The 13,288-nt window shown below is 39.6% G+C and overlaps 1 protein-coding gene across 3 annotated transcripts in view; it reads right to left on the bottom strand.

The window, feature by feature from the left end:
- Window positions 1-13,288, bottom strand: part of SEMA3A (semaphorin 3A) — a 265,980-nt gene that overhangs the window by 65,839 nt on the left and 186,853 nt on the right. For all 3 annotated transcript variants that reach the window (XM_056573400.1, XM_056573403.1, XM_056573401.1), the window contains exons 7-8: window positions 1,740-1,882; window positions 178-292 (exon numbers count right to left, since the gene is read on the bottom strand). In XM_056573400.1, coding sequence (XP_056429375.1) covers window positions 178-292; window positions 1,740-1,882 — 258 coding nt within the window. The remainder of the gene's footprint in view (window positions 1-177; window positions 293-1,739; window positions 1,883-13,288) is intronic.

Genomic DNA, 13,288 nt, shown 5'->3' with positions numbered 1-13,288 from the left:
CACTGAATATATCAATATTCACCACTAATATAAAGTATAAATTTGTCATGAAAAACAAAAATGATACCCACAGAGACATGTGTCAGTTTTGAAAAATGGACCTTGGTCATTAAGGTCAAAACTAGCCAAGATGTGAAGGGGTTAATGAACATTATTATATTTAGAGAAGAAACTTACGTAATTCGTCAAAATGTGTATCAATTCCATTAGGACCAGGAACAGAACAAATTAACCGAGCTTTCAGGAACGTTGTCCACTTGTTGACCAAACTTCTGTGCCCACCAAAATCATTCTGTCGATCATTAAGGAAACAAATGGCAAAGTATCAGAATATAGATTATTTTCAAGACATAGATTATTTTTTTTAAATGTTGCCAGCTATTAAGTAATACACAATTACCATATGTCTTATATTTCCATTTACTGTCTGTTGAAACATTTTATCAAGGCTACATACTCTCCAAAAATCGTAATGTAAAAGACATGTTCAGTATATAACAAGCTCCCTATGCTATAGCACATTCCAGCAATGTTACATTTGTCCTCTGATATAAATTATGTTGCTGTGCAATATGTTAGTGTGTTTAGACTCTTGGGAAAATAACAAGATTTTATTTTGTATTTGGAAAATATCTCAAATGTGTTGCTCATAAGGATTTGTGGTTTTTGTCATCACAGTACATACTCTAGAGAAGTTCTTGATGAATAACATATTCATATGCCATTGGGCATAAATATACATATGTATTGCACTCTAAACACTTACAACATCTGGTATACAATCACTTATTAAAAATAATAAGATGTCTCTTTATGAGAAAAGTGCAAAAAATATCTGCTGCCAAATATTTGTTTTTCTTTTTTTTCTTTTTATAATAAAAGTAAGGTAAATGCCTTTAGGAAAGAGAAACTCAAGTGTCAAGATTTATTTTTATTTTTGTTTTTTTTTCCATGAGTAATCACAGCAGGGGAAGATTGGATTCTTGACCTCTATGGAATAAAAAAAAATAATGAATAAATAAAGAAATAAAAAAGTAATACTGCAGGCAATGGCATTCTGATAGGAGCCAGATGAGAATCCAAAGGATAGGACCATTTAAAGGCATGCCTTAGATAAATGATTTGATTATTTAAATAGCATCTACTCTATATGCATCCTTTTTTTATGCAGGCTGATAAGCTATTAACCCTTTCAAATAGTTTTTCAGCTGCCTGAATGCTCGCAGAAAATGTTAAATTTCTTTTTTTTTTTTTTTTGAAGGGTGGTAATGATATTCAAATTTGTGATATTTCATGAATATATGGACAGATATTCATCCTATGTTTGCAAAATTTGCATATTCACTATGAATCTTAATCCTTCCAGTACTTATCAACTACTGAAGTTGAGTTGTTCTTTTCTGTCTGACAACAGTGCTCTCTGTTGACATCTCTGTCTGTCTCAGGAACTTTCCAAAGTAGCAACAAATCCCAATAGCAAACCTCTCCTGCTCTGGACAGTTCCTGAGACAGACAGAGGGGTCAGCAGAGAGCACTGTGGTCAGATAGAAAAGAACAACTCAAATTCTGCAGCTGATAAGTACTGGTAGGGTTAAGATTTTTTAATAGAAGTAATTTACAAATATGTTTAACTTTCTGGAGCCAGTTGATATGAAAATACCCCTTTAATGATGCAAGTTGTGTATTTTACTTTGCATCACTGTTTTATTCTTATTTTATATAGGTTACTTTTATGTTACCTTGCATAATTGTCCTATCCTTGCATGTGTTGCTTTTCCAGCATGTTCTCCATCTATTGCATTTTCACGAAAGAAAAAATATACTTTGTCATCTTCCGGGTTGTCGCTCTCTGGCACTAGATATGCCCCAACGAACCGAGGATCTAAGCAGATGAGAAACATACAGGACATTTTATATGTGATCAGAGCTTATTTACCAATGCTGCATTAAGTACATTTGTCAAAGCCTCACTTCTGTAGCATACGCAGTTTTCCATAATAGCTTTGTACATTAACTATAATGACATATATATATATATATATATATATATATATATATATATATATATATATTGCTATATTAAAGAACATGAAGATAACAGAGGCGATCTCCAGCTCAGGACGCCCATTCATCAAGCCAACAAAGAGAAATACTCCAAAGAGTAGATCTGGCTCTTTGGCACTTAGTATGAATTGTATTACATGTATTAGAGAGCATTCCTATTATTATTATTATTATTATTATTATTATTATGAATAGTTTATTATATAGCAAGCAAGGGTTCAAAATGGGACTACTTCAATTGTTGAAAATGTTAGCATTTATAAACTTAAAAAGAACCTCTGGTCAGTCCATTGAGTTTTCCATAGTTTGAATGCTTTGATTCCAATATATATATTTCTTTTTTAACTTTGTTTCTACAGTAGTTCTTGAGGTATGAACTTTTCATTGAATAGTCAGATAGGTGAGAACTTTATTACAAACTTTGGTGTAACTACTAAGCTTAGGGTGCAATCACACCATGATTTGTGCATATGGTTGGCATTCAGTTTAGGTATATAAACCCCATGTGAGCTAAAACTGTATCAGACTGTAGACACACACTGTTTTATATGGCTCTTATTTACTACAATACTAAATTTAAAAAAGTATTTGACGACTATACAGTTTTGAAACTGTGGTAGGACCCATTTTTTTGTCCAGCAAACTGTGCCTGGGTTCACTTTTTTTAGTACAGTTACTTAATGCCGGTCTAAGGTTCTATGAAATAAAACCATATACAGATGCTGTTACTATAAACCTTGGTGTAAATGTACCCTTAGAGGGTATGAAAAGGAGGCCAAGAAGCATTAATCACATTCAGCTCCTAATTGCAATACATTTTCTATCCCTCTGTCTATTCAGTGAAATGTTCAGACGGTCAGTCAAAAAGTAAAACCCCTATATCTTGAGGCAAAACAAGAAGTTAAAAAAACACATTTGGAATCAGGGTGCCCAAGGCTACAAAGTAATAAAAAATGCCATATTGTATTGTTATTTATTAAAATGACTTTAACTGAGCTTATATGACATTTCCACATGCTTCTACCAATTCTGACCTACAGTATCTTATATAAAAGTGAGTATAACCCATACATTTTTGTAAATATTTTATAACATCTTTTCATGTGACAACAATGAAGAAATGACACTTTGAAGTAAAAAGTAGTGATTGCACAACCTGTATAACAGTTTAATGTTGTGACGATACAGTGGTTTCACAGTAAAGGTTCCACTCTGAACAGGCCTCCCCACAAACCCCAGTAGTTGAGTGCACATGCTCAGCGTCATATTTAGAGATTGTCATTGGAAAATGGACGTATAAGTGCTGTGAGCATTGCTGCAGGGGGTAAAGGGGTGGGGGGTCAACTTGTCAGTGTTCAGACCATACGTCACACATTGCATCAAATTGTTCTGCATGGCTGTCACCCCAGAAGGAAGCCTCTTTTAACCCCTTAAGGACATGCGCAGTAAATGTATGGCGCTGCAAAGAACCTCTTAGCACACAGCGCTGTACATTTACGGCACAGCTGTGATACGAGTGCAGGAGATGCGCTTGCTTCATTCCCGGTGGGTTATGGCTGCTGTCAGCATCCGCGGACCCGCCAGTAAAGGCGGACATCAGCAATCATGCTGATGTTTGCCATTAACCCCTCAGGTGCCATGGTCAATACAGATCACAGCATCTGCCGCAGTGCGGCACTTATAATGGCTGATCTGATCGCCCGTGGCACTGCCGCGCGATCAGATCAGCCAAGATGGCGGACAGAGGTCCCCTCACCTGCCTCCGTCCGTCTCCCGGGGTCTTCTGCACTGATCTGCCTTCCAGCAGACCAGAGCAGAAGATCACCGATAATACTGATCAGTTCTATGCCCTATGCAAAGCACTGAACAGTATTAGCAATCTAATGATTGCTATAAATAGTCCCCTATGGGGACTAAAAAAGTGTAAAAAAAAGTAAAAAAAAAAATTAGAAACATTTTTCATTACCCTTTTCCCCCATATTAATACATAAAACCTGAAAAAAAAGATAAAATAATAAAAATATTTGGTATTGTTGCGTGCGTAAATGTCCAAACTATAAAAATATAATCTTAATGATCCCCTATGGTGAAAAAAAAAGTCAAACATTTCTGCTTTTTTGTCACATCAAACTGCAGAAAAATGTAATAAAAGCGATCAAAAAGTCACATATACACAAATCTGGTACCAAAACAAACTACAGATCATGGCACAAAAAAATTAGCCCTTACAAATCCCTGAGTACGGTGAAATAAGAAAGTTAGAGGTGGTCAAAATAGGGCAATTTTAAACATACTGATTTTGTAAAAAAGTTTGAGATTTTTTAAAAGCAGTACAATAATAGAAAAGTACGTAACCATGGGTATCAATTTAATCGTACTGACCCAAAGAATAAAGAAAACATGTATTTTTTACCGTAAAGTGTACAACACGAAAACAAAGCCCCCCAAATTAGCAAAATTATGATTTTCGTTTACATTTCCTTACACAAAAAAAAATTGGGGGCTTAACCATACATTTAAAGGTAACATTAGTGATGTCATTACAAAGTACAACTGGTCACGCAAAAAACAAGCCCACACATGGGTCTGGAAATGGAAATATAAAAGAGTTATGAATTTTAGAAGGTGAGGAGGAAAAAATATATAAAAATAAAATTGGCTGCGTCCTTAAAGAAGATATCCCATGCAGCAAAGAAAAAAAAGATACCTAGCCATTCCATAGTATATTCACCTACCACCTCTCTGACATGTTTGTGATTTTTTTTCCGCCCCCCATTCACCAGCTATTCAGCTCATAAATTCCAGTTACTTCCTGGTTATGGTGGCTATGCCTGTGATCTCAAAGACTACATTTCCCTGCATGCACTGCTCACATTTCCTGCTCTCAGCTGCCTGAGCAGAGAACTTGTTACCTCCCCTAACTTATGTTAGCCACTCCCACATAACACTGAGCTCCAATCATAGCCCTATACAGCAGGGTGGCCACGAGGAAACAAAATGTAATCTCAGTGCTCAGAGAGAGGGACCCTGGAGTTGAAGCTGCAGTTTTACACTGTAAAATCACTCCCTCCCCCTCCTCCTCTCAATGAAATAGCTTTACAGTGGCACAATCACCTCCCCCCTCCTCTGCCCTGCACTCCTCTCTCCCCAGTGCTCAGAGTGACCACTCTACTCTCCCTCCCCTCCATTCTCAGTGAGACAGCCCTACGCTGGCAGCTCCCTCCCCTCCCCCCTCTCCTCCGTTATCAGTGTAAAAACATTAGCAAGGAGAGGGGAGAGAACTATGATCTGAATCAGCCGACATATAGGCAGTGCTGCTCAGCCAATCACTGCAGAACAGAGGGAGGACAGTGTGAATATTCATCAGATGGGAGGGGCTAAGCTCGAGCTCAGTCAGCTCTCTGCAGCACAGGGGTTTTCTGGGTAATTGTCACGTCACGGCCCCTGGATGCTGCTGATAACAGCCTGAATAGGGGGTCGAAAGTCATGAAAACCTGGAACAGCTGAATTTCCTGTCAGACAGAAGAATGCAGATAAAGCTGGTTTCTAAGCAGCACTGGTAATGGAAGTGATTTACAAACCTGTATAACTTTACCTTCTGCACTAAAAGCTGAACAATTGTTTACTGTGAGACTTCTCCTTTAAGGTAAAATTGGGCTGAATCCTTAAGGGGTTAAAGGTAAAGCACAAGAAAGCCTGCAAACAGTTTGCTTCAGATAAGCAAACTATACACATGAATTGCTGATGACTCGGGGGGCTGCAGGAGACATTGTGGGGGTCACCAGCAGCGGGACATCTTATCCCCTATCCTTAGATAGGGGATAAGATGTCTAGGGGTGGAGTACCGTTTTAAAGGGGTTCTCCGGTGCTTACACATCTTATCCCCTATCCAAAGGATAGGGGATAAGATGCCTGATCGTGGGAGTCCCGCAGCTGGGGACACCCGGGATCATGCACGCGGCACCCCGTTTGTAATCAGTCCCCGAAGCGTGTTCGCTCCGGGTCTGATTACGGGCGACTACAGGGCCGGCGCCCCCGTGTGACGTCACGCTCCGCCCCTCAATGCAAGCCGACGGGAGGGGGCGTGATAGCGTCAGCTTGCATTGAGGGGTGGAGCGTGACGTCACACGGGGGTGGATGCGTGACGTCACACGCCGCCGGCCCTGTAGTCGCCCGTAATCAGACCCGGAGTGAACAATTCGGCAATCGGACACACAGGAGGAAGGTAGGCACCATCCTTGTGTCCTCCAGCTGTTCGGGATGCTGTAATTTTGCCACGGAAGTCCTGAACTGCTCACTGAGCTAGCCGGAGGTAGTTTACTTTCACTTTAGATGTGGAAATCAACTTTGAACGCCGTATCTAAAGCGTTAATAGCTCACGGCACCACGATTAGTGCCGCTCACTATTAGCCATGGGTCCCGGCCGTTGTTAGAGGCTGGGCCCGACCCACGTTATAGAAAGGGAGTGGACTCAGGGCGTACAGGTACACCCTGTGTCCTTAGCGGGTTAAACACTGATATACTCACTTCTTTACATTGTGCACTCACTTCTTTACATTGTAGCAGAGTGTCTTCAGTGTTGTGACATGAAAAGCTGTGGCCCCGCGTTATAGAACGGGAGTGGACTCAGGATGTACAGGTACGCCCTGAGTCCTTAAGGGGCTATATATGCTTTATACCTCTACATTATATTGTTACAGAAAGGGTTCATACAAAATGTTAAAATTTTCAATATCAGGAAACATGTATTTAATTAGTAAATCTATCATATTTGTTTCATGACTCACATTAAGCCTAAGGGATTTTTACTGCCTGGAAATGAGCACCATGATTCAGAAAACCATTGAGGAATAAACAATGGTAAACAATTCAGACTCTACGTAGATAAAAGAACAAATTTAATTTTCAAAACAAAAAAAATACACAAGCTGAACATAAACATGTATATTTTGACTAGGGATATAACAGTATCATTCCTGTAGTGGTTTGTAGACAAGACAGCTGAACATCTACTAAATTTTAGGTTGGTACTAAAGTAGCAATGGGTTTGGCAAGGAGACAGTTTAACGCTCATTACAGTTGCCTGGCTTTGGACGCTCACTTGGCATCAGGTAGGCTTCCAACTTACAAATCTCTGCATGTGAAGTATTTGGGAACCATCCCCAATTGCTTGGTATATACAATGATACCACACATTTCTTGTATTCTAGAAATGCTACAAAGGACATTGATTGATCACTTGCTAAATCTTTCGTGGTCACCAATTCATCTTCCACGCACAATGCAAACTCATTTGTAGCTACAGCTTTCTGCAATAGCAATTGAAAGCATTTGTTTTTACGCATTTCTTTAGCAAAATGAAGAGTACAAAGATGTTCTTTCTTTTTTTCAGAATCAGGACAATTTGACTTTGCCTTGACTTTTTCTATTACACTTTTTATGGCTTTGTTTGCATTGTTAAGCACTTGAGACAGGATATCTGCTATTTCAAGTATCTTGGTCATAATAAAAGCACAGAAAATCAATCTGTATTGTAACTCCCTCACTCATTGGTGTTTTACAATTCCCTGAAAACACATAAAAATGACTACTTGTGCCAAAATGACCAACGATTCATATTTCCAATGAATTCTACCACCTGGTTTAAACTACATCTTAAATGAAACTTGGAATAGATTCAAAATTATTCCACACAGGGCATCTGATAATGTTATGGCCATTTTGAGTTAACACTCCCCCTTTTCATTACTATTAACATACAGCAGATCATGATCTGGAACAATTTTAGCATAATTTATATAGTCATTCTTTATCACCTTGGGAATTTAGATGGGAATTCCTTCTTTTCTAAGAGGTGTAGGAAACATTTAAAATACCTATTTATGACAGCAAGATCATTTCTTTTGTTGTAAAATGGGAAATAGTAAATATACAAGCTTTCTTTTTGGAGAAAAATAACATGCAGCATGATTCTTTTATGTTTTGCCAACTATGTTTTGCATTGAAACAAAATAAAAACAGACAAAAAGTAAACACACACACACACACATTAATGTATGAAAAGTAAAGGCAATGGAAATAAGAGAAAAACTTACTAAAACCAACCTTATTAAAATGAAAAAATTTACACATAACTGGTACTGTCCTATTTTAACTGATCCAAGAATGGTTATTAATAAAAAGAACTGAAATATATTTAAATAAGAAACAAAATTATTACAGACCTTAGATGTGTTGTTACCGTTGTATTTATGGATTATCATATCAGATATTATTTGCTATTACTTCTCACTATATTTTACATGTAGTGCCCTAAATTATTTCCCTACAGGGGTACTGTAGTATTCCAAAATGTATCCCCTATCCACAGAATATGGGATAAATGTCTGTTGTGGGGTATATGACCTCTGGGATCCCCTGTGATCTACAGAACAGGGACCTAAATCTCCATGCTGCATGTAGAACAGGATCAGTATGCGCTCCAACCATTCTTCATGGGAGATACATGAGCGCTGTACTCTGGTATCTCTGGCACTCCCATAGACAGTGGACGGAATGCATGACAACCCTACATTCCATGCATCAGGGAAATTTGGGGCCCATTCTAGAGATTGTAAGGGTCCTAGAGGTTGAACTCCCTGAGATAAGACACCAATACCCAATCTTGTGAAAAGGGAATGTTTTTTTTTAAAAGATCTAGTACTCCTTTAAACAGTTTTTTTTAATGTCCTTACAAAAATAATCCCTTTAAACAGTACACTTGATAAGGGGGTAAATCACTGTCTGTATACAGATTGCCCTTTATAAGGGGGGTAGAGGAGGACAGGAAGAGTGCTGTAAATAAGTAGGTATAGGAGAATATAAGGGGGGTACAGGAAGAGAGGAAAAGGGCTCTATAAAAGGGGGTACAGGAGAAGAGGGCATTATATAAGCGGGTACAGGAGGGTAGGAAGGGGCTGTATATAAGGGGGTACAGGAGGGAAAGAATGCTTTCTATAAGGGGAAACAGAAGGAGAGGGCTCTATAAGGGGGTAAAGGGGCATAAGAGGGATCTATATTGGTGGGTACAGGAGGAGAAGAGGGCTCCATATAAGGGGGTACAGGAGGAGAGGAGAGGTTTTCAGGAGGGGAAAGGAGGAACATTTGGGTCTTTAGTAGGGAACAGGAAATTGGAGGGGTCTAGCGAGGACAGACAGCATTTATTTTGCGGGACAAAAGATGCCGTAAGGACACCTATTAAAGGAGGATCAGGAGGAGGGGTCCTTAAAGACTGGAATTTATAGGGCTTGCATGCGAAGAGCTGCAGGACAGGGGAAGGTTTTTCAAGGAGTGTCAGGAAGGAGAAGACATATGGGGCAGCAGAGCCATAGGGAGAACCTCTGTCGGTCACTATGAGGTCCCTTTAGGTCCTGTTTCTGCTGCTTCATTTATGCCCCTCACAGGCTGGACACACAGTGTTGAGGACTTCTGCTACACATCCTGGCACAAGGGGGACATCTCAGTCATCTGTCATTAGTATAGGAGATTTATGTGAATTTTTATAGATTCTGAGATTCTCCTGCATTTTATGGGAAGGTGCAATGCCGAATTGTAAATCTGGAGCCTCTGTAGTGAGGGCCTCATGTTCAAGTATCGCCTAAGGCCTCACAAAGTCTAGAGCCACCTCTAGTAGTCTGTATAAAAGGGCCCTCTCCTTTCTCTTAACATACCGTAATTGGCTCAACAATGACGTTGGAGGAATAATACAAAGGGTATGTAACCATAATGCTTTTCAAGTAAAATACATTTGTGTCACTATGATCATGACTGATTCACAGAAAGAGTCAGAATATATAATTGGCTGAATAATTAAAATAGTACTAAGAATCTTTTATTTTTGAGCTAGAAAATCCTTTCAATACTATCATATATAGAGAAATCCACAGTGGATTCAACATTCATTGTCATAATGTATACAATGAGCTAAGTGCAAAAACAAAGATGATTTTATGTAGAACAGGAATCACGATTCAGTAGCTAGATCACAGTAAATACCGTACACTGTGAAACCATTAGTACTAAATCCGTATATAGAGAGGCATGATCTTCTATAAACTATTTACAAGGCTTTCTGATTATACAATCCAGATTATTTAGTCCATCAATTCAACACTGTCCATCTCTTCACTGTCACTTTACCTTTATATACAACATACTGGTTCTCTTAAACTACTTCTATAAATCAGTCACAATTACACAGTTCATTCTTATTCCCAAGTTTGACTACTACTGTCTGTAGCCCCATTACATAGTGACCTAAGTTTCCCTCTCTTAGTGTTGAGACTGTGACAAGCACGGTGACAGCTGCTGCAGTTTCCCACGCTTTCCTACTAGAATAAGCAAGAAGTAGAAAATAGAGGATGGATGGAAGCAATTGGTAGAGCAAGTTGTCATAGGAAAAGGGAGAACAGTACTGTCTAGAGTTATTTCTGTGCATAGTTTTTCAATGATTTCTACACTTAGTGGATCATTGTACATTACGTACAATTGTGCAAAAGTGGGTTGCAAAGACCAATGAAATTTCTAGTGTCAGAACAGCAACACTGTTGTGCTGCAAAGGACCATATTCACTAAAATAAATATACACATACACAAATAGGGAAAAAAAAAGCTTCATATTTTTATGCAGGCAGTTATGCTTCCAAGGTGACTTTTAGTCATCTTACAGTTCTGATATTGTCTTAATGTTTCCCTATAACTGAAAAAAAAAATAATGAAAGAAGTACAACAAATCCAAAATAGTTGTAATTGTTGAAAAAGTCTAAAATCAGCTGAATTTATTTTCCCCAAAGACTAGGAATGAAATTGCATGCTGGTCATGGTAGTGATTTTTGAATCAAGGTAATTACAAAAAGGTCATCTAGGGTCAAAGTGCTAACTATTTTATCAACATGCAAGGGGTGGTTATAGTAGTAATAATGGCCAGTAAAAGTCATTAAATATTTATTTTCAAGCACTCCATATAGATATTTTTAAAACTATATCAAGATCCGGAGCCGGCTCTGCCTATAGGCGAAGTAGGCAACCGCCTAGAGTAGCCCCTGGAGGGGGGCGCCTCTCTGCCTGTTGCAGCAAACACAATCAGTTAGCTTTTTAATCACCCAGCGCAGCCCTGATAGCACAACCCCCGCCCCATGTTGGAGGAGCGCTGTACACAAGCTCCACTGACAATACACACACCCTCCCTGGGCCTCATCATGCTGGAGGAACACTGCAAGTGAAAGCAGAGATTGTCTGTGACAGCGCCGCCGCCCCCGTCCCACAACACCTCCACCCTGCCACTCATGTTGCTGGAGGAGTGCTGTGTGAGCTCCACTGTACACTCCCCTCCCGCTTCTCATTAGCTTGAGAAGCACTGACAGATCCAGTGTACCATCTGCTTCAAAACCCTACCCCCCCCCCACCACCACATTACTGTAGCTTTTCTGCTTACTTTATCCTGCTGGAGGAGCGTTGCTCCCTCCCCCGAGGTCTCTGCCTCAGCTACTGCGCTCCACGTGTCTTCAGTGAAACCAGGGTGAAAAGTTCAGCCACAAGTATCCCCCTATTCCTGTCCTCAGAGCCACCGGAGAGAGAGGAAAGAAACGTTTACCTGGTGAGTTTTCTGTCATGTGTGATCTGAGCTGTGTATCTAATGCTCCAGTGTATGATACTGTGTGCTGAGCCCCTGTATCTAATTTCCCCATGTGTAATCTGTTTTATGAACTGTGCATTTAATCCCTATTGTGTGATACTTTTTGCTGTGCCCCTTTATCTAATCCCCCATGTGTTATCTGTCTGTTGAACTGTGTAACTAATCCCCCCATGTGTGATACTGTTTGTTGTGCCCCTGTATCAAATCTCCCATGTGTGATCTGTCTGCTGAGCTGTGTATCTAATCCTCTCATGTGTGATACTGTTTGCTGATCCTCTGTACCTAATCCCCCCATGTGTGATATGTCTGATGAGATTTGTATCTAATCCCCTATGTGTGATCTGTCTGAAGAACTGTGTAGCTAATCCCCCACATGTGATACTGTTTTCTGAGCCCCTGTATCTAATCTCCCATGTGTGATCTGTATGCTGAGCTGTGTATCTAATCCCTCTATGTCCGATACTGGTTGTTGAGCCCCTGTATCTAATCCTATAATGTGTGATACTGTCTGCTGTAACTATCTAATACTGCTAAATGTGATACTGTTTGCTAAACTGGTGTTTGTTACAGTGTGTCACCCCAGTAGTAAGGTGATTACATGAGGAGGGGGTTTCTTACAGTGTGTCACCCCAGTAGTAAGGAGATTACATGAGGAGGAGGTTTGTTACAGTGTGTCACCCCAGTAGTAAGGAGATTAAATGAGGAGGGGGTTTGTTTCAGTGTGTCACCCCAGTAGTAAGGTGATTACATGAGGAGGGGGTTTCTTACAGTGTGTCACCCCAGTAGTAAGGAGATTACATGAGGAGGAGGTTTGTTACAGTGTGTCACCCCAGTAGTAATGTGATCACATGAGGAGGGGGTTTGTTTCAGTGTGTCACCCCAGTAGTAAGGAGATTAAATGAGGAGGAGGTTTGTTACAGCATGCCACCCCATAGTAAGGTGGGGTGTGTCAAAGGGCAGGGCCAATGGGCGGGGTCAAGGGGGTGGCAAAAATCCTTGCACCAGCCCTGTCCAGATCTTTACTCCATAACAACCAATAAGACATGATGTTATTTACTAAAGCTCATAATTGTAATGCAATTTTATTACCGTTAGGGTGCAGAATTTTATACGTCTGTAAATAAGCAAAATATTTAGAATGAAGGACTAGTTTGGATCCAGTCCTGTGATCACAAGATTTTATTTTGTGTGTGTTTTTTCATAGGACATATACAATGAATTTCTGTGGTGGGGAAAACGGTTTAACCCTACTGTTTACCCCATGCTGTTTTAAGTGAGGACAACTTAGGGCAGGGTGTCTGAAGAGGAAGCTACTTCTCTAGCTAACCACCAAGAAAAGCAACCACTGAATATAAAGTGCACACCACTGAATTAACAATAATATCCCATGATTTTATTAAATATCAAAAAACAACATGCATAATGGTAACATAGACAATTAAAAACATTTAACCCCTTTAAGGACCCAGGGTTTTTTGCTTTTGCATTTTCGTTTTACCTTCTTACCTTTAAAAAATCATAATTCTTTCAATCTTTCACCTAAAAATCCAT

Source organism: Hyla sarda, chromosome 4, assembly GCF_029499605.1.
Source record: "Hyla sarda isolate aHylSar1 chromosome 4, aHylSar1.hap1, whole genome shotgun sequence".
NCBI classification, from domain to species: domain Eukaryota; kingdom Metazoa; phylum Chordata; class Amphibia; order Anura; family Hylidae; genus Hyla; species Hyla sarda.
The sequence above is the reverse complement of the archived record's forward strand: the minus strand, read 5'-3'. Positions and strand labels throughout refer to the sequence as shown.